The sequence below is a fragment of the Carica papaya genome, chromosome 9 (genome assembly GCF_054855325.1).
Source record: "Carica papaya isolate Zhongbai chromosome 9, ASM5485532v1, whole genome shotgun sequence".
In the NCBI taxonomy this organism is placed as follows: Eukaryota; Viridiplantae; Streptophyta; class Magnoliopsida; order Brassicales; family Caricaceae; genus Carica; species Carica papaya.
The window spans coordinates 9551083-9577132 of record NC_142317.1 but is presented as its reverse complement, the minus strand read 5'-3'; the positions used below and the strand labels follow the sequence as shown (position 1 = coordinate 9577132).

General features: G+C 33.5%; 2 protein-coding genes across 2 annotated transcripts; one reads left to right on the top strand and one right to left on the bottom strand.

Annotated features, from left to right (window-relative positions):
- The first annotated feature begins 1053 nt into the window (after positions 1–1053).
- Positions 1054–3395, top strand: TIM8 (translocase inner membrane subunit 8). Its single transcript, XM_022053333.2, has 2 exons — positions 1054–1213; positions 2895–3395. Exons 1-2 carry the CDS (start codon positions 1166–1168, stop codon positions 3081–3083), a joined length of 237 nt encoding a protein of 78 aa, XP_021909025.1. The 5' UTR covers positions 1054–1165; the 3' UTR covers positions 3084–3395.
- Positions 3396–4655: 1260 nt separating this feature from the next.
- Positions 4656–10194, bottom strand: LOC110822986 (putative protein S-acyltransferase 7). The gene is made up of 5 exons (XM_022053232.2): positions 9976–10194; positions 8973–9155; positions 8010–8306; positions 5735–5968; positions 4656–5534 (listed from the first exon to the last, which is right to left on the bottom strand). The coding sequence occupies exons 1-5, from the start codon at positions 10081–10083 to the stop codon at positions 5016–5018; spliced, it is 1341 nt and encodes a 446-aa protein (XP_021908924.1). The 5' UTR covers positions 10084–10194; the 3' UTR covers positions 4656–5015.
- Between the last annotated feature and the right edge of the window lie 15856 nt (positions 10195–26050).

The window sequence follows — 26050 nt, the reverse complement described above, 5'->3', positions numbered from 1 at the left end:
AACATTAATCATACTAAAAAAAAAAAAAAAAAAGTTGGAAAATGTGCTTAAAACTCTCAAATTTTGATTACCCAATTCATCCCATCTTAAATTGTTCTTTGGACCAACATATTTCAACAATATTAGGAAAAGATTTTTAGCTGTATAAAAAATATGTAAAATATTATAAAATTTGTTAAAATATTATGGTTATTACTCAAGAAAAGTTTTAAAATATTTTTATTTGCGGGGAAGACACATACATATATGTGTTGCTATAAACACAATAAATAAAAAGTTCTAATTAATTTCTGTTATGAACACTTGATCTTATACACGTGGTTTCATTTTTCTTATACACGTGGTTTCATTTTCTATTTTTTTTTTTACAATTTTTGGATAATTAAAAGAATTATAAATTAAAAAAAAGTGATGTATACAAAATAATTGAAATAATGTTTTCGTTTAAACAAAATGGTTACTGGATTCTTAAAATTTTAATGATAATGGTATTGGTATTATTAGTAGAAAATTGTCAAAAGTAATTGAGAAAGATAAATCCTTAAAATTGAATTTGTAATAATATTATAAAATAAAATTATTAATTAATTTCTCCGTCATCCATAAAAAATTAAACTCATATTTGAGATGTTCAAATATTTTTAATTAAATAAAATTTAAATTTTAACTTTATACATCATTTTTTTCTTATTTTCTTATTAAGGAAAAAATAATAATAACAATTACGTAATAAATAAATGAATGGTCAGATACTCTTAAAATTATTAAATAATTTTAAGAAGTAAATAGTTTATTTAAATATGAAAATAATATAAGTGTAATATTTGTTTTACATGAAAAGTAAGTTTATATTTTTTAAATGTAAAAAAATTTATATATGATAAATTAAATTTTGATATAATGCAAAATTGGTTAATACAAAACACAATTGTCACCACCACAACATAACGTGTCAAGGAGAATACTGGGCTCGCGGCCCAGAAACGGATCAAAGTCCTAGAATCGGTTCGCGGATCCGACCCGAGCCCTTCTTGTTGGTCTGTTGGCAGGTGCTTAATCGTTTCACTGGGCGGCTTTTATTCTTTAGGGCTTTTGGAGAGTTGACAACGAAGGGTTTTGAAGACGAAAACTTAAGTAATTGAAAAAGAAAACTCTCTTAACACAGATGGATAGCTCGGGTCTCAATTCGGCTGAAATGCAGCGTTTCCTCAATGTAAGCTTCCTTTTTTTTTTTGTCCTTCTGTCTCAATTTCTTTTCTTATTCAGTTTCTAATGATAACAATATCTATTTGAGCAGGTCAGTTGATGTTTATATTTATCTAACTTTTCTGCGTATCTTATGTTTCGTTTGCATATGTTAATTGGAAATTTCAAGTATAATCATGTTATTCACTTTCAGCTAATTTGTGGATCTTTCTTCTTTCCTGCTGTGATGATTTATTTGAGTATATTTGAAATGCAAAGAATTTGAAGTGGGTCTGGCTTATTGGTTGATGATCTTCTCCTGCCAAAAGTATAACTGGTTACTGGAAAGTATATTGGGTTCCTTAGTTTTGAGCTCCCTATGGCCGTTTCTAGCTGAAAAGTTGCATCGTTTGTCGGAAATTAATCTCTAGCTAAACCTTAGATAAACCGAGAAGCACTATGAATCCTTTTATGAAGTTTCTTTTTTCCTGCAGGCTTTGTGTACGTGGGGGCGAGAGAGAGAGAGAGAGAGAGAGAGAGAGAGAAAGGAATAACGAATGGAATGAAACAGAATGAAATGGAACTGAGCAGGACCAAAAATAGTTTTTGTTTGGATAAGATAGTAATGTAAATGATGTTAATGTATCTTATCTTGATGAATTGGGGGTGAAAAAGTCAGTAATGTTAAATTAATTATTCCCCTAGAGACAGTAATATAGCCTTAATTTCTATAACCTTAAAGAAAAAGAGAGCGAATTAGTCAATCAACCAAATTAAATTTTACGCACATTTCCATTCCATCAACTCTCCTCTAATTGGGGAGAAAATTTTGGGCTTTTGAGGGGGAACGAGTAAATACTTCCGTCCCATTTATATCCGTTCCATTAATGATGATGTACCGAACAAAGTTAAAAGTGTTTCACTTCCATTCCATTTCCTCTCCATTCCATTTCCTCCCTTATCTCAAATGTGCCCTAGTGTTTCTGGTAGCCTTCATACATTTTCTTCACTAAATATCTGATGCTGTTCAAGCATTAAGAGTTTGATTCGCAGCCACATAAAGTCTACCATTCAATCAAGACAATGGAAATTCTTGTACAACAGTATAGATTTTGTTAGACTACAAATTGAAGGATAAATCATTGCATGGCCAATACTGTAGGTATAAAATGAAGTTTTATGTTATTTGGCTTAAGTTTACTATCAGATGAAGTTCAAAGAAAGACAGTTGCTTAATCCTTCAGCAGTTACTTTTTTCTAATCTATATTATGTCCACATCTCTCCCAATCTCCTATCCCTTTATACCAAGTCTGCAAATACATGAAAATTGATCCCAGAGACTGTTCGAGGGTATTAATTTTCAATAACTAAGCTCAGAAGTTGGTTAGGTTTAACTTCAACTCTCTGTACTTGTTTGAGGATTGAGAAAGTGTGTTCTCTGTGGTTTGTTAGATGTATTATTTGTGCCTGTTGTTTTGCATCATCAAACTCGTGTATATATGTTTGCATCGTTGCTTTCCTTCTACGTGTATGTGGTGTTGTATTTTTTCTCTTTTTTTAGAGTCTGTGCTTATTATTTTGGCAACATTCTGTATCTATTTTATCCTCATTACTTTTATGATACTGTTATTATACGTTGTTTGCCTATAACTTGGGCTCTACTGCCTTGATACTTGATCCTGGGTAACTTTTATGGTGGCATATGCAGCAAGAAAAGGAAAAAGCTATGGTTAACGAGATGGTGGCAAAGCTTACAAGTGTATGCTGGGATAAATGTGTCACTGGCACACCTGGGAGCAAGTTCAGCTCTAGCGAATCAGCTTGTCTTTCCCACTGTGCTCATCGATACATGGATATGAGCCTTATCATCATGAAACGGTTTCAATCAATGCAGTGAAGTTCAGTGCCTAGACATGGTGTCTTCGGGACACCAATCGGTCCCCAGCTTGGTTATCAGTTACATTCTTTGTATTGTGAAGACTGAATCCTTGGTCAATTTTCATTTGGGCGGCCATCTTAAGATTATTTAGAAATTTCGGGTACTTGAGAAGGCAAACGTATTAATTTCATGCTGCATAAACAACATAGTTTTGGAACCTCCTGGTGTTTCAATTTTTTTTTTTTTTTACTTGTATGGGAGTAAGTATCTGTCAATTGCGCTTCATTTATACTGTTGAATTTATAGTAATTCTTGGTGAATTAGCAGCAAGATGAATAGAATTCTTAGATAAAAAATATCACACATTTTTGACAGTAATGAGATAATGAATTTATAATAATTGTCCCAGTTGGTTCAACACTACTGATTGATAGTTCAGTAATGAGACAACTTATGAGAACTAAATATTCGCCAACGATGAAGAAATTTATGCTCACCCACTGGCTATTCATTTGATAATTTGTTTATCAATCATTTGGCTACGATACAAATACTATATCGTATGCAAATAGGTAATGGAGTGGCTGGTCATAGGTGATGAAATCATGGGTGATGCACGCAGTTCTATCACTTTTCAATTTGATTATCAAGTATACACTTATAAATTATAATTGATGATAAAAAAAGAATAATTAGTTGCATCCCCAAAAATTAAATTTTTTTCAACAGGCAAATGTTGATGTTTGTATCACATTTTATTGTTACTTGTAGATTTATAAATCTCAATAGATTTTACTGGTTACTACTTTGAATACTAATAGAAGTTGAAATAATATTGGTGTACCCATCATACAATAATATATATATATTCACAAAACCACCCTTAGTTATTTATTTTGTAACCTAGATTCTTTTCAGAAGCTAATTGTAGAGACTGTTAAAAGTTTCTTAGCCAGTACCTATCTATGGGCACTTGTTAACTTGATTTAACAAGAGAGTATAACCTTAATTAAAGCAAGAGGTTGTTACACAAAATATGCATTACTCCCATTTGTGTCATCAAATTATTTCATACATGGAATTATTTTTTTCTTCAAAAAGCATATAAAAATAGTTTGTAGAATTTATGAAGGTTAAACTTTTAGTAAGCTATTGATAGAAATGTGATTAATAATATACACTCATTATATTATACTATTTGTCACAGTAGCAAGACAGAGAATTGAGTTTAACTATAAAAATTTATGAAATAATTTTTTTTTGTAAATTATTAATAGAAACACCGTACTCTTACCCAACATGTAAACATAATATTTCAGAAACAAAAAACAATACCTCAACTTTTATATATATAGTTTCTCGAACCAACTACATCTTCGGGACTCTCAGGATTGGAATTTTTCATATATGGGCTGAAGAAAATTTGAACAATGCGTTTTGTTTATTCTTCTTCTTCTTGTCTTATTTTCACCTAGGCACCTTCTCTTTCCTTAATAAATATTTAAATAAATATATAAAGCCACCTTAATCTTCTACTTTCTATTCTAATCTTAATATTAGATCGATCTGCCACAAATTGAGGATGCAAAATGAGATCTACAAAGATATTTTATATTTGATTGTGACCATCATCATCCTCTAGCCAAAGTCAGAGAATTGACAATTGAATTCAACAATTCCATATCCTTCACCAGATCAATTACCAACTAGGAACAAGGGAGAAGAAAAGTCACGATGGCAGGCACAAGCCAAGTTTTCCGAGATTTGAAATAGACCTTGATACAAACAAATCTTGCATTCTACGGTACAGTGGGGCAATATGAAATATTTACCATCTCAATGAGGACTAATATGCAATGCAATCAACCCAAATTCGTACCCAGATCATAAAATTTTTCACCCTTTTTCTTTTCTTTAACAATTTGTACTATTTTCTTCTTCCTGTTTATTTTACACTTTAGAATCTGTCCAAGATTGTTGAGTTCCGTTGCGACCAGAGAACTGCTTTGACTCACGAGCAACTTCAGGTGATATATCCCAATCTCCACTTCTCCTTTCCCAACTAGAATGCCTAGGATTCATTATGCTACGTCCTTCAGTGTCTTCTGGGGGAATGATTCTACTCAAATCTGGTGAAATATCAGCTGATACTCCATCCTTGTCCTGCCGGTCATTATTTGCTAAGGATCCATCCGAATCATCTGCCTCTCGAACAGACCCATCCCAAATTGGTTTCCTCCCGCTATGGACTGCCATCCCCATGTAATTGAGTTCTTTCCCCATTGGACTGGCAAAACCACCAACTACTGTTCTAGGTAGAATTGTAGGCTCCTTTTGGACTTTTGCCCTGAAATTGTTCTTGGATGGAGAAATACCCGTGCAGAGAACTTCCATGAAGTTCTTAATTACCCCCTTGTCAAATGGGTTTGTACGTCGATCATATCGGTATCTAAAGTTTTCATAGGTAGACTGCCAAGGCACAAAAACAAGAACCAGATGTTAGAAGCTTAATTAAGTGGATAGATGATGTTCCTAAAATTAATTAATCATCATATATAATGAACTACATAATGCATTTGGAGGTTTGGACTAGCTGTCAGGGAGATTCCGAAGCTAGATTGAATCAAAACTTTCCTCTAACACATAATGAACTAGGAAGAATTTCTTACCTGGTTTGTACTAATTAGGTACAAATGGAATACGGTAAGCCCACCAACAAACCAGACTGATATAAAAGTGTAGATCACTAGTGCAATGGAGGCAGGAGTTTTAGCCATTGCTTTCCAGATTGATGTCCGTTCACCATTCATGATCCTCACAATGTAGACCCAACAAAACCCATGAACATATAAGCAAAGAAGTGTTGTAGAGAACACAAACATGAAGAAGAACCTGTAATTCCGCTGCATAGAAATTGAAAAAAGAAAGTTTTGGTTTAGGGATATTACCATCATATATGCACTGACTTGGGTAGTCAGAGGAGTGTTTCATTTTCCAGTAAAAGAATGTAGGGGTGACTATAAGATTAAGGCAGAAAAGTGTTAGTATATCAGCAAAGAATCTTGAGTCATTTAGCGTCACATGTTACACACGAATTCATTAATTACAAAATGAATTCAAATTCAGAACTTCCAGAAAGACATAGTTCAATTATAACTGAAGAATATCTCCTTGCCAAAGTGAAGATGAAGAAAGATTTATAGCTGCTTCTTTCCCCTTTTCTTTTTTCTATGTTCTCTTTGTTCCTGCAATTTTCTAACAGCCAATCCTAATTATGTGGATTCCTTGAAAATTTCTGAAGCATCTTGCATAAACGTTCACAATTTTTTTAAAGATACAGTTTCACATATAAACTGTCATTTAATGCCATTTATGAACTCATGTAGACACTAATACAATATTAAACATCACTTGATAGCATGGAATGAACTTAAGGGTCCTTTGCACCTCGGTGGCCTGAGTATTCGGTCTTTGGTTGAAATGAATGCAGCACTGCAGGGTAAATGGCTTTTGAGGTTTATGAAGGAGGAAGGGGCAAGATGGGTCATTGCAGGGAAGTTTGGGACTGAGGAAAGGGGATCTTTTACCAGCATGGCTTTGAGATCCCATGGGAAAAGTTTGTGAAAAAAGATTGGGGCTGGAAGAAAGAGCTTTCAGCAATGTCTTACTTGGAGGGGTGGGTATGTTGACAGAGTGAGATTTTTGGAAGATCAGTGCCTTGATGGTGGTACTCTCAGGGAAAAATTCCCACAGATACATAGTATTGCTCAACAAAAAAGGGCGAGGATATTTGATTGTTACACTGGGGGATTTGGAGGGGGGAGGGAATGGCAGATTTTGGTTTCTAGAAATCAGAATGATTGGGAAATTGGTGAATATGAGAAATTGTTAAGCCTCCTCTCACTTTTACCACTGAATGGCGACAATGATAGTCCTTGGTGGACCCTTACGAAGAATGAAGCCTTTACGGTAAAGTCTTTCTATAAGAGGTTGTTCAAGTGCGACAACAGGGATGTTAGAATCCCTTTCAGACAGATTTGGAAAGTTAAAATTCCTCCAAGGGTGTCCTTTTTGCATGGGAGGCTAGTAGAAGTGTATTTTAACTATAGATAAGCTAAGGAGAAAGGATAAGGTTCTGCCGATGAGTGCTATTTATGTAAGAGGGGTGAGGAGAGTTGTAATCATGTGCTGTTGTGGTGTCCTGTGGTGTATAAAGCTAAAGATGATAGTTCTTCGGGTGAAAGGAATTAGTTGGGTAATGGCTGGATCAGTGAGAGAAGAGTTGTGGGCTTGGAACAGTATAAGAAGTACATGTAGGTTCGTTGATATGATTCTGTTTACCTTATATCGACGATTTGGAATGAAAGAAATAGGAGGATTTTTTATGTGGTGGATGACGTGGACAGTTTTGATGTAATTAAAAATAGATGGTTTTAGACCATTTGTTTTTGTTAATGGGTCAATTTCCACAGCCTATGGAGAATTATAGGAACCTTTCTGATAAGCTGACTGATTTGTAAATACTTTTAGAGGGTTGGAACCCCTTTGGTGCTTATTAAGCCTCGCCATTCTCACAAGCCATGCCTTTCCCCATTTATACTTTTGCATTTTATACAAAATAGATATTCCATATGTAGTCAGAGGCGAGATAAACTGAATTCAATCAAGCCTTAATCTCAAATAGACAAGCTGGCTAAATGATCCCTCATGTCTAGTTATCTAGAAATGAAACCTATATCATTCAGAGGTTTTTATCCATGTGTTCTAATAAGCATGGCTCCAAAAACTGGACATAAATATACTATCCTACTAACCAAATGGAGCAAAGCAATAAATAAAACTAAAAGGAAAATAGCAGTCAAAGTCAGTTTTCTGTGGCAGAATTCTTGCAATGCCCCTCAGTAATTTGATTTAAAACATACAATTTTAAAAAATGTTCCTTACCAAACCAATGCATTGACCAACCCAAGGGCAGTGGTGGTCAAATTTTTCCACACAGTTATTGCATATCGAACAGTGAGAACAGCGTGGAGGTCTGTAAAGCATGCAGGTATCACAGTATTTGGTCCTCACAACTATTCCATTAACAACAACATCTTTCGTACGTGGTAAGCGTAGTGGTGGAGTTTGGCCGGGCTGAACTTCGGTATTGCCGTCATACCCCTCTGGCTCTGGAGGGTGAGTATTACGGGGTATTATACCAGGATCTCTTCCAGATGTTACCATAAGAAGAATTAAATCCTAAAAAAAAAAGAATTAGATCCTAAAAACAGAAGTGTTTATCAGACAATAAACAATGAGATAATTAATACTTAGCATAATATATATGAGCAATTATTAAGCCAGAGATTCTCAAGACCAAAAGTATAATCCCCGTCAGACAGGCGACCTTTCTTCCAAATTAACAGTTCCCAGCTTACTAATTAGAAGAATATATTATAATACAATATCAGTGTAACCAAGAAGAAAGAGAAAAGATAATCCTAAGAAGAAATAAACAGGGGCAAGCAAGCTTACAATAAACAGTAGTTCATTTTCTTTAATTAGTTAGTGATCAAGGAAGATTGGCAAGAAGTATCACAAAGGAGACCAAACTAATCTTGGTGTTCAAGGATTAATGGGAAAGAAAAGATCACATCAGATATCAAAATTTCATATCTCAAGCCAAATTAGTTGTATGCTATAGCATGCCATCTTCTGAGGACCTGAGGATGCCACATGTTCACCCACCCTCTGACTTGATTAATCTTTTAACTATTATCTTAATTTTTAAAATATATTTCTGCAGGAGCTCATAAAAAGATGCCAATACAACCAATATACAAAGGACTGTATTAAAGTAAAGAACTAAAGCAAGAAAAGTGTAAGTACTTAAACAAGACTGGTTGAGGAAGGAAAAGAACTCACAAATAATGTGAGAGCAACAACAATGACCATTATTGATATTCCCGAGTGATGAGGAAAATCATCCATCAACTTTCTTGCAACAAAGATACAGAAAATAGCAACAGGAGCTGCAATTAAGAATACAGTAAGGAAGAGGGATCTGACATCAGGTCCAAATATTAATCTTCCTCCGAGTAAAAATATCTGCAAAAGGGAACACAGGATCCAAAAAAATATTAGCATGAGCATGAAATGCACACATGCATTCCTCAGACCATAACTTCAGTCCAAAAAAATGCCCTAGATTCCTTCAACTAGCGTTTTCATAGTCAGGCTACCGCCCATTTACAAAGTACTAATTTTGATTTTAATGCTTAGAAAAGTCAAGATTTGTCGAATTGATAACACGCGACATATATGATCTAATGTCATGCGGTAATAATATTTCTGCGACTGGAAATCTCACAGTGGTGAATCCAAAAGTTTGTCTAGCAAAGGAAAATACAGATTTTGCAATAATTGCAGATACCAACTCAAGTTTTGAATCAATATGCTGTATTTGAAGGTGGGTAACTGGCTTCAAAAGTACTGCGCATAGATTTCATGAAATGAAGCTAACATAAAAGCGGGATTTTGCTCATAAAATTTCCAAATCCTCAATAATGTCATTTTTCTAATTCAAATTAATAGATTAAGCTTCAAATCAATTTCCTAATAATTGGGATTTCAAAGGAAACCCAGAAGTTGAGTTCAACAGTCCCAGACAAACCTTAAATCACCAACAAAACAAAACCCTTAAGACTTGGTGAAAAAAGATAAGGCGAAAAATAGCATGACATAAGATATATCAAAAGCTAGTCCATAAGAGACTTTAGTAAATTGACCAAACAAAACTCTAATTCCATAAAATATACCCTTAATTTTAAATCTCAAACAAACCCTTTTCCCAACCTTAGAAATCATTTACCAAAATAAAGTAGGATTAGTATAAAATACAAAATTGAGAGAAATAATATTAGCTTACATTGCTGCCTTTCCAGGCCTTATAGGTTCTAATCAGAGCCACCCCGCTCGCGGCGGCTCCGGCAGCCGCATCCGGAGTCTCAAGAGGAAGAGGTTGGCCGGAGTACATCTGTCTCCAAAGCCCTCTGTTTTCTGTCCAACTAGAAAATTCCCCAAACAAAAATTGCAGAGAAAATTCAAGAGAGAGCAAAAAAGAGGGGCAATAAAAAAAAAGTAAACTGAAAAAGAAAGGCGGCTCCTTTCAGTATTTTTTTAAGACGAAGATTTGACTTTTCTCTTCTTTTCATATACGACCCACTTTGCCCGCCAGTTGGCCACGGTCACTCTCGAGAGCTGGTCAACCACTTACGTATACTCCGTAGAATATATATGTGTATGTATATATTTAGACTTATATATATGTACGTGTTACGAACATTACATATATTCTTGTGTCCTGAAAAGTCAGTTACCAGGGGCTTGACGAATTCCATTAACGTGGGAATTTCAGTCTTGATTCTCTTAATTTTCAGTTACAGGTGCCTTATCGGGTCTCATTTTGCTGCTCAGGAAAAAATGTTGCTCCCTGTTTGGAGGTTTGGTTTAAAATGAGTTTTCGGGGAAGTAATTAAGAAAATAAAAACATAATTTCGTTGTCTTTGTCATTGAAACTCCGTGATGTTCCAATCTGGTCAAATGTATTAATGCTTGATTGTATTTATGATGCTCTTTTTTCTTCAAATTCTAGAACAAAAGTATGAAAATGTTTAGATTTTTCTATTATTTTTTTTATAACTCCTGCATTTTTCTATTAAATTGCATGTTTATTTTATTTTATTTTCTTTTCTTTCAACTATATATATTTATTCTCTTTGTATAAGAATTATATAACAAATATTTGGTTCCCTTCATGCCATAAAAGTATTATAAGAGTATATGCATTAAGTACTTAGTTAATTTCAAATTTAAATAATCTAAAAGTTATTTAAAGGGAGATGACGGACATGATCAAGAGTTCATGATGTAGTTCAAGTATTCACAACAACTATAAGGTCACTCACTTGCTGACAAATGGCATAACATGTTTCACTCAAAGAGTGAGGAAATAAAATAAGACTTATTCATCCATTAAAAAGAAAAAAATTGTTGTTCTCTATTACATTTATCAATTGAGAGATTTACACGTCAAATACATTATTTGATATATCAAGATACATGACATAATCAAGTGCTAAGTGTATGGTATAATTAGCATGAATATGTGGCATGAAACTTACCTTATGACAATTAAAAACCTACCATGACATTTCTTCTACCATCAAATCAATCATAAAGCCTTTTGTTATTATTTCTCTTTATTATTAAATATTAAACCATTATTTTTCGTAACTAATTATAATTTAGTCACAACTCTAATATTATGAAACTGTTTTCATAAATGCATTACAAGTGAAAAAAAAAAAAAAAAACCATATATTCTCAACAACAACTATATTTTACTTGTTATACATATATGTTATTTGACCATCAACATATTTTTTATGGAAAAAAAAGTAAGGAATAATCCCGACATATGTCTAAATCCGAAATCTAACATTTATGAGAATCATGCAATTCTAGCTTATGCGTAGCACTAGTAGGACCTTCTCTAACTAAATCTCAATCAAGACGAGGTCAAATACCAATAAGTTCTGTTAATTTTTAGGCTACCATAACCTTGTTAATCAATTTCTTGTCGTTTTTAGCATCACTAATTAGCATATTCTAGGAATGAGTGAATGATCATGATGATTAGAAGAATAAAATATATAGAATAAGGAGAAAATTCTCAAAGTGTAAGGAACCTTAAGAGTGACGGGTTCACCTCAACAAAATTTCATTTCCCAATAAAAGTGATGATTTTGCTAAGAAATGAAGGAAAGAAACATCAACTCTTTTAAGCCCTAGTTGGTAGGTATAAGGAGGTAGCTACAACTCCTCATCAAGAAATGTGAGGTTGACGTGGGAGAGAGGATCAACGACCTTTAAGCGCAAGAAGAAACTAACAAATGCTAGACTAATAGTGGAAAACAACCTAGTGATTATGTAATTCATTAGGTGAACACATAGAGAAATGTTTGGAGAACTTATAATTTGTATAACTTAAAAGCTTCTATAAAATAAATTAAGTCAAATATCTTTTAAAATTTTGATATCAAAAGTTGCATGATGTATAAGTTTTAAGGTGATTTATAAATTCGTAAAAATTTAAAATATGATTACTAGTTTACACACTTCTATTGACCAAGTAATAAGCTCAGTTAAATAACCTAAAAGAAAGCTAAGTGTATATATATAACTTACAATATATATCTTCAACTTTTTTTTTCTCTCCCAATTTTTTGTTCTTTCATGCACACATAGTGTTCTTTCGTATATGATAATGATTTTATGATGACTCGAGTTCAAATATTATTCCCCACTCTCGTTATAAAAGGAAGAAACAAAATATTAATTTGGTCATTGTACTATTTTAAAATATTCAAATTGATCATGATATTTTTTTTTTCTATTTTTATCCCTATACTTCCATAAAAATTTTACTTAAGTCTCGACTGTTAACTTTGTTAGTGGAGGTGCCACATGGATTCGAGTTGACCATGTCGCATATTTGAGTTGAGTTATTGCCTGCATCAAATGCCAAGTGTCTAATCATGTGAATTTGACATAGTCTTTTTTAATTCTTAAAACATAAACTAAGACAAAGTAAAAAAAAAATCAGACACTTCCACCAATTAAAATTGAAAATTCACAAATTTTTTAACTTCAATGGGTGATTATTCTCCAAAACCACCCAAATTTGCTTCGTGATTGCTTACCAAAATAATTACTCCAAAACTATAACACTAGATCTTTGGAGGCTATTGTATATGTTTGTGGAATCTCTTGATGAAGATGCAATGACAATGCAATTTTATATTAGTATAAGGATGGACGATAATTAGAGATGGATGAGCTATTGCTTTAAAAACCTTAACATGCTTCATCATCATCGTCAAAAAGTTGTTCCTGCGAGACATGTAATTCAGACGGTGACCTAGAAAGGCATTTTAGGGTTGAACACCCAACTATAAGACCATCAGTGGCTAACCTGAAAAAGCAACATAATTGAATGAGGGAGTGATAAAGGGACTTTGGGGATTTCTTTAACACTTTACAATCTTTATTTGGGGAAGAAAAGGGTTATGGTAACATTTTTCTCATTCACAATGGTGGCTGGTTCATTATTTTTTTCCTTATTTGAATTTTTTGATTAGGATCTAGTCCAAGGAGTAGCAACTAGTCTGGAACCTCCAGAGATAGAGCCCAACTGAGTATCATGAGAAGATCTATACAACTTTTGGGTGAGAGCTATGAAGGAAATATTACATCTTCTTCAAAAGACTTACACAAACATATACAAGAGTCCTTATCGATCTGGTATCTTGGTTTAAGGTTGTAAAGAGAAAGAAAAAAACGAAGAAAGAGAAAGTGAAAAGAGAGATGGTGAACTAAAATAATTTATTTCACTCAGACTGTGAAGGCCTATTTAACTTTAGGTTTTTATTTCCATGTAATTCACTATGTAAGAAGTCAACTATCAAATAAATTGTGCGCACGTGTCAACTTGATGACATGTGTGTAGTATATAACGCCGTTTATGAGAAATTAACAAAGAGGGATTGAGACGAAATATTTTTGAAGTATAGAGACCAAATTTTTTTGAAGTATAGAAGTAAATAATGACATTTATTTATCTTTGTGTGTTTGTTTTCATGTAATTTGTTTTGTAGGAAGCCAACTAACAAATGAAGTGTGCGCACATGTCAACTTGATGATATGTGTATAGTACATAACATCATTTATAGGAAACTAATAAAGAGGGATTGAGATGAAATTTTTTGAAGTACAAAGAGCAAAATAGTAAACAAAATAGTATATGCACCAATATAAATATTTTAAAATCGTCCATGGACCAAATTAGTATTTTGATATTAAAAAAAAATTATGAAGAAATCCTAATTCTCAACTTTAACTTCAAAAAATTTAAGGAAATAAAACAAAAATTTAACCCAAATATGATAAAAGTGCTAAAATGATCTTAAAGGTTTATGTTAATTGAAGTATTATGTCTTAGATGAAAGAACATAATGATACTAGGCCTAAACAGCTGTTAATTTTTATGCGATGGCCTTGATAGAAAGAAGACATCACATTGCTGCCTAAATGAAGAAGGAAAAATAACTTTAAAAAAGAGGTCCTACCGATAGTAGAACCCAGGTTGCTAGAATCACTTATTAACTACTACACCATAGAATCACTTGTTAAGTTTTACCTAATCTTGTGATAATCAACCACACAAGTCTTGCCCAAGGCTTGTGTTTAAGTATTAGGCATGAAACATACAATTCTAAACATGCAAATCCAAATAAGTTGCAGTAGAGTTCTTTTCTAAACATTGGTATTCACTAAACAATATGGATAATTCAATTTTGAATAAGCAATCCTCAAGCACGTCATGCTTAAAATACATAACCAAAGATAACTATTTCTAGTGTAAAAAAAATAAAAATAAAAATAAAAATAAACTACAGTTCCTAATAGATTGTTATAAGTACAAATCAATTTTTGAAATTCCCAATTTAAGTTTTTAAAAATAATAAGGAAAGTCGTAAAGTTTTGAGTAAAAAATTTTTTAGAAGTGCAAGTGTGGTGTGACAAAAATTATTAAGGATGAAATGCTAAAAAGAAAAAGTAGCAACCTAAGATGCAAAATACCTCTCTCCCACACTTAAACTACACGTTGTCCCCCATATGATGCAAGATAAATAGTATACAGTACAAAAAACATAAAAAGAAATAAATAAGAGAACAACAATAAAAAGAAAGGAAAATGAAAATAAAAAGAGAAGGGAAAGAAGACTCCCTGGTGGTCATCTTTTACATGGGTGTGCTGATGTACGCCCCGTTTAGGTGAGCAGCTATGTTAAAGAAAGAGGGGTTGGCACTGTTGAAAGTGATGAGTGGGGATGTTAGGGTTTTGGGTTTTAGTCTTAAAAGGTTAAAATGGGTGTTAGGTGATATAAGCTTTGCCTAAGGCTTATATAGAGAATAACACATGGTTGTGCTTCCCTTGTAGAAATGTCGTGATGATACTGCACAGTTGTGCCTTATGGGTAAGGCATGTGTGTTGATGTCAAACAGTCATGTTAAGAGAGCACATGATTGTACCTCCCATATAGAAGCATCATGATGATACTGCACAGTCGTGCCTTATGGGCAAGGCATGGGTGCTGATGTCACTCGACTGTGTCAGGAGAGCATACAGACGTGCCTCCTGTATAGAAGTGGTTGATTTATCGCACACGACCATGCTTTATGAGATTGACACTAGTTTTGGGAAAATCTTGTTCGACTGTTTTAGAGATGGCTTCTTTTTTGATTATATCACTTGAATTCCCTATTCTTGTACTTAATCACCATATAACACATGTTAACTCAGAAAAAAATGTTAAAAATAAACATAAATCACTAATGCTAATAAATTTAAAAGAAAAGAAAGAAAGAGAAAAATAAATGGGTTGTTTCCCGTTGAGTGCCCTTGTTTAAACGTCATAGGCTAGATATTGTTAATATTTAAGCACTCTAATCAATCTATCTTCTTCTCCTCTACTTACTTCATTAGAACTTATCACCAGAAGGGTCTCTTATCCTCTAAAGAACACATATTCTAAATGTTCAGGTAGCAGTTTGAGCTCCAGTTTGGGTGCATGCAAAACAGAAGGTAGACGTTTTATGTCAGAAATAGGAAGGCCAACACACGATGCATTACTCCTTTGAAGTTTAAGTACCTCCAATTTAAACACCATATCTTGCGAATTCTCTTCAGCAATAAGATCTTCTAAAATTTTTAAGTTGTCAACATCAAAATCATTAGAAAACACAATATTCAACTTATCATCATGACTTTAATTAAAATATTTTTGAGTTAGAGGATCTGCATTATTCACTCTATACATACAAGGCATATCATTAGGATACTTTATATCATCACAAACATTAAATTTTGTCATTCTCTATTAAATTTCATAGTGAGTTTACCATCCTGCACATCTATCTTCGTCTTGGTGGTACTAAAGAAAGATCTTCCAAGCAAAATATTATAGGGGTTAAATGATTTATCATCTTCCATATCTAACACATAAAAATCAGCAGAAAAAATAAAATTAACAACTTTGACAAGCACATCCTTTAGAACTCCTTTAGGATAAACAATGGATCTATCAGCTAACTGAATTATAAAACCTATTTCTTTTAATGAACCAGCATTTAACATTGAATAAATGGACAAAGGCATGATATTTATTGATGCTCCTAAATCACATATGACTTTATTTATTTCTAAATAACAAACATACCTTGGTCCTTATATTTTGAGAGTAGTTTCCTCTAAATTATAGTTGAAACATTTTCTTTCATACTTATCCTTTCATTGTAGCTCAACCTTTTCTTATTAGTGCACAACTCCTTTAAAAACTTGGCATATTGAGGTATCTGCTTAATTACATTGAGTAAAGGAATATTTACCTTGACTTTGCAAAAAGTTTTTAAAATCTCATTATTTTCTTTTTCTTTCCTTAATTGTGTAAATTTTTGTGGAAATGGTGGAGGGATTATGAATGATGTTGCCTGGTTAGAGTCTTGTTTTGTTCCATCTGTCTTGCCATCAATTAAAACTTTTAATTTTTTGTCTTTCGTAAGCCTTGCCCAAGGCTTACTTAACTGGAAATTTTTAGCAATTTTTTACCACTTCTCAATATGATAGCACATAAATTTTATCTTAGACTGACATCAAGTTGAGATGACAGTTTGCTTTAGGATTCCAGATTACTTATAAATGTTACTAGTTGGCTTACTTAAGTCTCCAAACTTCGAATGTTGGTTCTTATTTTTTGTTGAAATTGTTGGGTGTTGTAGTAAGTAATTTAAAAAAAAAATTCAAGAGACATTCCTTGTATTAGAGGTGCTGGTTGTTGTTGTGGGTGTGGTCTTGACTGGTATTATTGAAAATTTTGTTGTCTTACTCCATAACTAAAGTTAGAATCATCCTTCTATCACAAGTTATAAATATTGAAAAATTGGTCACATCTCCCTTGTGGTTGGTTGGGAGATCCTCCAATCATATTAACTTATTATTGGTCATCATCTTGAAGTGTAAAACACATATTTGTAGGATATCCAAGATGTGCATAAATTCTACAAACCCTAACTTGTTGTGTATTACCTACAATCATATTTTGGACTTAAATAGTTATAGTTGTGAAATTTGAGATTCAAGAGAAGAAATACTTACCTCATTCACCATTCTTGGGATGCCACGTAAGGCACCAAACTGTTGTGAAGTGGTAGCCACGATTGCTATCAGTTCTCTGACTTATCGAGATGGTTGCCACTAGTTGCATCCAACATTCTCCTCTCTGTAGGCAACATTCCTTTATAAAAATAATGAATGAGGGATTGTTTTGATATGTCATGTTGTGGACAACTTTCATACAACTATTTGAACCTTTCCTAATAATTATGGAGACTCTTTGAATCTTTTTGTTTTATCCCACATATTTTCCTCCTTATTACAGCAGCATTGGAGGTGGGAAAAAAATCTATCTAGAAACGTTTTTACCATATCAGTTCAAGTTGTAGTCGAATCAGGAGTTAAATAAAACAACCAATATTTAGCTATATCATTTAAAGAAAAGGAGAATGCTATCAAATTTTATTTATTCCTTGGAGACTCCTTGCGGCTTCATGCTTAAGCATATAATATGGAATTCCTTGAGATATTTGTGTGAGCTTTCATTTTTCAATCCTTGAAACTTTGGCAGTAAATGAATCAACCTAGATTTTACCTTAAATGAAGCTTATAAGGCTGCACAAGTGATGCAAAGGGGTTGTCTGTTGATAGATGGTGTTGCGAGCTCTCTTAAAGTATGTTCCTCGACCATTTGTTTAGAATTTTATGCTCCTTATACAAGCCTTAAGCAAGACTTGCATTGTCGATTGTTACACAGCCATGTCCTCTAGGCACGCGCTCGTGCCTCCTTCACAGAAGTAATTTTTTGATAACTCACGATCATGTCTTGTGGGCTTGACACAAGCCTTGAGCAAGGCTTATTCGATTGTCCAGAGCTTCACTTTTTTTTTTTACTCCAGCACTTGAATTCCCTATTATTGCACTCTAATCACCATAGAACTCATGTTAACTCAAAGAAAAATATTGTAAATGAATGGAAATCAATACTATAAATAATGAAAATTAAAAAAGAATAAAAAAATTAGATGGGTTGCCTCCCATCAAGCACCCTTGTTTAATGTCATAGGCTAGACATTGTCAATTTTTTAAGCACTCAAATCAGTTTGTCTTCTTATATCCTATTTAGCTCGTTAGAACTTATTATCGGAAGGGCCTCCTATCATCCTAAGAACATACATATCTTGGGAGGTAAACATTTTATGTTAAAAATAGGAAGATCAACATACGATACATTCCTCATTTGAAGTTTTAGCATCTCCAATTCGAACACCATATCTTGTGGATTCTTTTCAGCAACAAGATCTTCTTCTAAAATTTTTAAGTTATCAACATCAAAATCATTAAAAAACACAATGTTTAGCTTATCATCATAGCCTGAATTAAAATATTTTTGACTTAAAGGATGTATAGTTTCCACTTCGTACACATAAGACAGATCGGTAGGATACTTTATATCATCATAAACAATAAATTTTATCATTTCTCCATCAAATTTCATAGTGAGTGTATCATCTTGCACATCTATCTTCAACTTGCTTGCACTAAGGAAAGGTCTTCCAAAGAAAATATCGGAGGGGTTAGATGATTTATCATCTTCCATATTTAACACAAAAATCAATAGAGAAATGAGATCATCAATTTTGACAATCACATCCTCTAGAACTCCTTTAGAATAAACAATGAATTTATTAGATAACTGAATTATAACACTTATTTCTTTTAATAGACTAATATTTAACCTTGACTTAAGGGACAAATACATGATATTTATCGATGCTCCTAAATCACACATGGTTTTCTTTATTTTTGAAGTACCTATCTTATAAGAAATAGCAAACATACCCTGATCATTGCATTAGGGGGGTAGTTTTCTCTGAATTATGGCCGAAATATTTTTTTCTTATACTTACCCTTTCATTGCAGCTTAGTCTTTTCTTGTTGATGAATAACTCCTTTAAAAACTTGGCATATTGAAGTACCTGCTTAATTGTATTGAGTAAATGAATGTTTAACTCAATTTTATAAAAAATTTCTAAAATCTCCTTATCTTTTTTTTGCCCCTTAATTGTGAAAATATTTATGAAAATGGTGGAGGGGATTATGAACGATGTTGGATGGTCAGAGTCTGGCTTTGTTCCATCTGTCTTACCATCAACTGGAGCTTCTGATTCCGTGCTTTTCCGTAAGCCTTGCCAAAGTCTTACCCGACTACAATTTTCCAACAACGCTTTACAACTTCTCAATGTGATACCACTTATATTTTACCTTGGATTGACCTCAGTTTGGGATGATAATTTTCCTTGGGATTCCAGCCTACTCATAGATGTTGCTAATTGGCTTACTTAAATATCAAAATTTCAAATGCTAGCTCTTTTTTTCTGTTGAAATTATTGGGTATTAGTAGTAAGTAATTTAACAATTTCTTCAAGAGACATACCTTATTGTGGAGGTACTGGTTGTTGTCGTGGAGGTGGTCTTGGCTGATATTATTAAAAATATTGGTATCTTACTTCATAACTAAAGTTAGGATGATCCCTCTAAATCGGGTTATAAGTGTTGAAAAATTAGTCATATCTCCTTTGTGTTTGACTGAAAAATTCTCTTATGGTATAGGCATACTGTTGGTTGTCTTCTTGAAGTCTAAGATACATGTTCGTAGGATGTCCAGATTGCACACAAATTCCACAAACTCTAACCTGTTGTGTATTACATGCAATCATATTTGGCACCAAAATAGTTAGTTGTGAAATTTGAGATTCAAGAAGAAATATTTACCTCGTTCACCTTTCTCGAGGTGTTTCGTGTGTTCCCAAACTGCTGCAAAATGGCGGCCATAATCGCTATTAATTTTTTAGCTTCTCGAGGTATTTTGTTCACTATGGCACCACCACTTGCTACATCTAACATTCTTCTTTCTGTAGGCAGTAATCATTCATAAAGATAGTGAATGAGAGATTATTCTAAGATATCATGTTGTGGGTAACTTACGCACAACTGCTTCAATCTTTCCCAATAATCATAGAGACTTTCTGAATATCTTTGTTTAATCCCACATATCTCCCTCCTTATCCCGACAACAGTAGAAGTAGAGAAGAAGCGATCTAGAAAGACTTTTACCATATCTACCCAAGTTGTGATTGATTTGGGAAATAGATAAAATAGCCACTCTTTGGCTGCTTCATCTGAGGAGAATGAGAATGCTTGCAACTATATTTGTTCTTCATACGCTTTGAGGTTTCATTTTGGAGCAGACCACATAGAATTCCTTGAGATGTTTGTGTGGGTTCTTATTTTCCATAACTTAAAACTTGGTAATAGATGGATCAAACTAGATTTTAGCTTAAAAAGAATGTCTAAGTCTGGTCAAGTGATGCAGAGGAACTGCTGGTTTGTGAGTGGGGCTGCCAGCTTCCTCAATGTGCGTTCTTGTTCCATGTTTTTTATTTCGGATGCAGCAGATGAAGTGTTGTCTTAATGTGTTTGCTTTCTTTCTCTATTATGTTTTCTTAGACTTTTGGCGGTCTTCTCAATCTCTGGATCATAAGGAAATGGTCATCCAGAATCGATCCTAGTCATAAAAAAGAAAAACAATCAGTTAATCTCAATTCTCCGGCAACACTGCCAAAATTTAATGGGATTCAAATCCACCAAAAATAAATTTCTATTTAACCAATAAAATAAGATTGTAGTAGTAGTAAGAATGGTCAAATCCACATAGAACTGATAACTAATTTTCTTTCTTGATCAATGAATGAACAGTAAACAAAAGGAGAGGGGTTTTGTAGAATCTAATACACAAAATATAAAATAAACAATAAGCGAAATAATATTAAACAAACTCTTGGTTACAAGTTAGAACTAAAAGAATTATAAGAAGAATTCATAATTGATAAAATAGCTAGCTCCAGTAACGCAATTAATCATGGATGCAAAGATTTATTTTATTTAAACTATAATAAACTAGTTATAGTTGTCAGAAATGTTCTAATAACTAATTATTCCTTATTTCTAAACCAACCAAGAAACATTCATTAGTTGGTTCTTTGCTGCCAAACAGTTATGGGAATGTCCACAGGAGTTAACTTGTCAACGACCTTGAGAACTAGAAGAACCTAATTCAAGTTGATGGGTTACTCCGCATGAACCGGTCAACCAGATTACTTACCTCCTCAGTGCAACACTGATCGCTGTTGGGTGCTGGAACCACCTAAATTATTATGGATTTGAAGGGTTTGGCTAGCTATTTGCTGTTTCTCCAACGTTCAACGAGTCTTGTTTAAACATATTCAAAACCACAAATATGTATAAGTGCAGAAAGTAAATAAATATACAAACTTAAATAAAACATAAATTAAATCAATTTGGTCTCACAAATGCATCACTAGAGTTCACCAAAACTCAACTAAGAAAAAAAAGCAAGTTAGCTACTCATTCTGGACTTAAATACAAAAGAGCTTCTTGAAGATTAAAGAGATGAGGAGGATGAAAAGAGGATGTGGGATCTACAATTATTGTTGTGTGGGGCCTCCGAAAGAAGGAAAATGATGAAAACTACTTGGTACCTATTATTTTATAACCCAAGGAGGCTAGGATTTTTTTTTCTTTTATTGATTAAGATCATTTTTATTGGTTTTTGGCTTATTCTTAACTTTCTAAAATAATCTCTCCTTGATTTTCGCCCCCATATCTTGACTGGAATGAGATAATTTTCATATTTAAAAAACATACATTTTATTTAAGTCAGCTGTTGTGCGCGACCCTTAGCTTTACTTAAGGCTAATGTGTCTGGGGTAGGACCTGCTGCTGTCTACTCAATTTAATCATCGAGGAAAAGCGAAATGGATCCCCCCATCGCATGGATAACACACACACAAATCACACAATGGGCACAACAGGTACGTTTGTTAGGTGGCCCACACTCACACGAATGTCTATCCATGTCTGGATTGTGTTTCAGACTCTATTCATGTACAGATTCACCATGCCCGCTGAACTTCAGCCACACACACACATTCATCTCCTCGATTCAGACTAAACGAGAATGTATTTAAGTTCCCTACCCTATTCACTCCTACCCTCTCATTCCAAAATTCTCAATTTGTTTAAATGATTATTTCTTTTCCTTTTTATTTTTATATATTTATTTTATTTTCAAATTTTCCTTAATTGGAAATTTTCCTTTTCAATTTATATTTCATCAGTCCAGATAATTCAGTTCAAATAACACTCAGTCCATTGGATCTATTTTATGGTTTCGTCTCTTCATAAGGTTCCAATTGCTTAGATTTACTGATCATAATTTGAATTCTATTTTTCACGAAAAATTGGGTCAATGTCTGTTCATATTTCAAAATTCATAATTTAATAAAATGAATGCACTTTTCAAAATTTGCACCCGGTTGAGATTTAGAAATACTTACTCTCTTACATGTCTTCCTGAATCAACTTGAATGTCTAAATTTTTCTATACACACGACATAATTAATTAAAATACTTTGAAATATTAAAAATTAATTTAATCAAATTACAGGTTCCAACGGCCATCCAACAGAATACCAGAAATTATCAGAATCCGTATCCGAAAAATCTTTCGGCTCCCCGTTTGGCGAATCATATTCACGTTTTTCGAAAAAGATTTTTCAATTTCTCAGACGACAAATCAGATTTTCGTTTTTCGATGAAGACTTTTCAGCTTCTCGAATGCTGAATCGGAACCCAAAATGGCGGATCGAGTTCCCATGCTCGGGGAGACCCTTTAGCTTCCCAAATGGGTCGAGTTTCTGTATTCCCGAGGAAGCCTCCTCGGTTCCCGTACGGGTGGGTGGCTCGGCTGAGCTCGCGCGGCCAGCTTGACACCGGCCCCATTCCTTGACACTCAACAACCATCTAAAACACACAGAAATGCTTTACCTTTCTAGCATGGAGCGAATCGGCCTTGGTTTTGATCTTGGTGGTCTCCTTTTGGCCACCTCGCGGCTCCCTAGCTCGGTTGAGACTTGGATATGATTTTTCAAATCTACAAACCGATTAGTAAAGGAAATAAAAGAATCTAACGAATAAGAAAAGGAATGAAACTTATCAATTTTTCGGACACCAACGTCGTTTATAGCTCGGCTTTGGATTTCACCATCATATGGTGCTCCTCAGCTGCGATTCCCTTTCTTCTTCTTCCTCCTTCGCGATTCTCTCTCTCTCTCTCTCCTCTCCCCTTGCGCGGCCGTTCTCGGCTTCCCTTCTTCCTGCTCGGCCACCCACTTTCTCTTCCCTTTTCTCTCCTTTCTTTTTTCCTTCCTCTCTTTCTTTCCAGCCTCTCTTTTCTTTTCTTTATTTTTTTTCTCTCTCAACTTCCTTGCGCAATCGTCTTCTCCTCCTCTCCCCGATCGCCGCTCTCTCCCTTTCTCCCTTTCTTTTTTTCGACTTCTCTCCCAAATGAAGGAAACCCTAATCTCTTCCCCTTTTATACATGTTTCCTCAACCGTTGGATCTTCATGACTCGATCTGGATCGTCCATTCCCTTTTTAAATCTCAACCATCTGATTTTCTCAAGCAGTCTGATCTGGGTTGTCCATTTTCTTAATTTTCTTTGCCTCCTTCCACTTCTACTTATTTATGTTTTTACTCTTTTTTTTCTTACTTACTTTCATTTAAGTCTCTGAATTAATTAAAAGCCCCAATTTTTGAAAATTTCTTTCATTTACACCCAATTCCAAATTTTATTTACATTTCTTTTCTTTTAGGTAGATATTACATAAATTTTATTCAGTTTGACTAAATATAAAAAATATGAACAAAATCATACATGATAACGATTTTATTAAGACTCGAGTCCAAATGTTATTCCCCATTTTCATTATAAAAGAAAGAAACAAAGTCATTACACTATTTTAAAATATTCAAATTGATCATAATACATTTTTTTTTTTTATTTTGGTCCATGTACTTTCATAAAAATTTTACTTAAGTCTCGACTGTTAATTGTGTTAGTGGAGATGCCATGTGGATGCGGGTTGACCATGTGGCACATTCAAGTTGAGTTAATAGTCTGCATAAAATGCCAAGTGTCTAATAACGTGAATTTGACATGGTCTTTTTGAATTCTTGAAACATAAACGATGATAAAGTAAAAAGATAACAAACACTTCCACCGATTAAAATTGTAAATTCCCAAATCTTCTAAATTGATTGAGTGATTGTTCTCTAAAACTACCCAAATTTACTTCGTGATTACTCACCAAAATAATTACTGCAAAACTAGAACACTAAATCTATGGGGATCTTGTATATATTTATGGAGTCTCTTAACGAAGATGCAATGATAATGCAATTTCATAGTAGTTAAGAAGCTGTACCTTAAGACATACAATTCAGACGGTGACTTAAAAAGGCATAATAGGGTTGATCACCCAACTATAAGATCATCAGATGCTAACCTAGAAAACAACATAACTAAAAAAGGATGGAGTGGCAGAGGGACCTTGGGGAATTTTTTAACACTCTACAATCTTTATCTAGGGAAGAAAAGGGTTATGGTAGCATTTTTCCGATTCACGATGGTGGGTGGCTCACTATTTTTTTTTTCCTTATTTGAGTTTTTTTTTATTAGGATCTGGTCCAAAAAGTAGCAACTGGTTTAGAACCTCTAAAGGTAGAGCCCAACTAAGTATCATGAGAAGATCTATATGACTTTGGGGTGAGAGCTATAAAGGAGATACTACATATTCTTCAAGAGATTTACACAAACATAGACAAGAGTCCTTATAGATATAATATCTTGGTTTGAGGTTATAAGGAGAAAGAAGAAAATGAAGAGAGAGAAAGAGAGAAAAGAGATGATGAACTAAAATGATTTATTTCACTCAGACTGTGAAGGCCTATTTAGCTCTGGATTTTTGTTTCCATGTAATTCATTATGTAAGAAACCAACTATCAAATGAAGTGTGTGCACATGTCAACTTGATGACATGTGTGTAGTATATAATGTCGTTTTTAGGAAACTAACAAAAAGGGATTGAGATGAAATATTTTTGAAGTATAGAAGTAAATAACGACGTTTATTTATCTCTGAGTTTTTATTTTCATGTAATTTACTTTGTAGGAAGCCAACTAGCAAACGAAGTGTGCGCAAGTGTCAACTTGATGACATGCATGTAGTATATAACACTGTTTACAGGAAACTAACGAAGAGGGATTGAGATGAAATATTTTTGAAGTATAGGGACCAAAATTAAGTATAGAAGTAAATAACGACGTTTATTTAACTCTAAATTTTTGTTTTCATATAATTTGCTTTGTAGGAAGCCAACTAGCAAATGAAGTGTGCACATGTGTCAACTTGATGACATGTGTGTAGTACATAACGTCATTTATAGGAAACTAACAAAGAGGGATTGAGATGAAATGTTTTTGAAGTACAAAAACCAAAATAGTAAATAAAATAGTATATGCATCAATTTAAATATTTTAAAATAGTACATAACCAAATTAGTATTTTGATATTAAAAAAAAATTATGAAGAAATCCTAATTCTCAACCTTTAACTTCAAAAAAATTTAAGAAAGTAGAACATAAATTTAACCCAAACAGGATAAAAGTGGTAAACATGAGCTTAAAGGTTTATGTTAATTGAAGTATTATGTTTTAGATGAAAGAACATAAGGCTGGCAGGCCCAAGCAGTGGTTAATTTTCATGCGATGGCCTTGATAGGAAGAAGACATTACATTGCGGCCCAAATGAAGAAGGAAAAAAATGACTTTAAAAAAAAAAGAA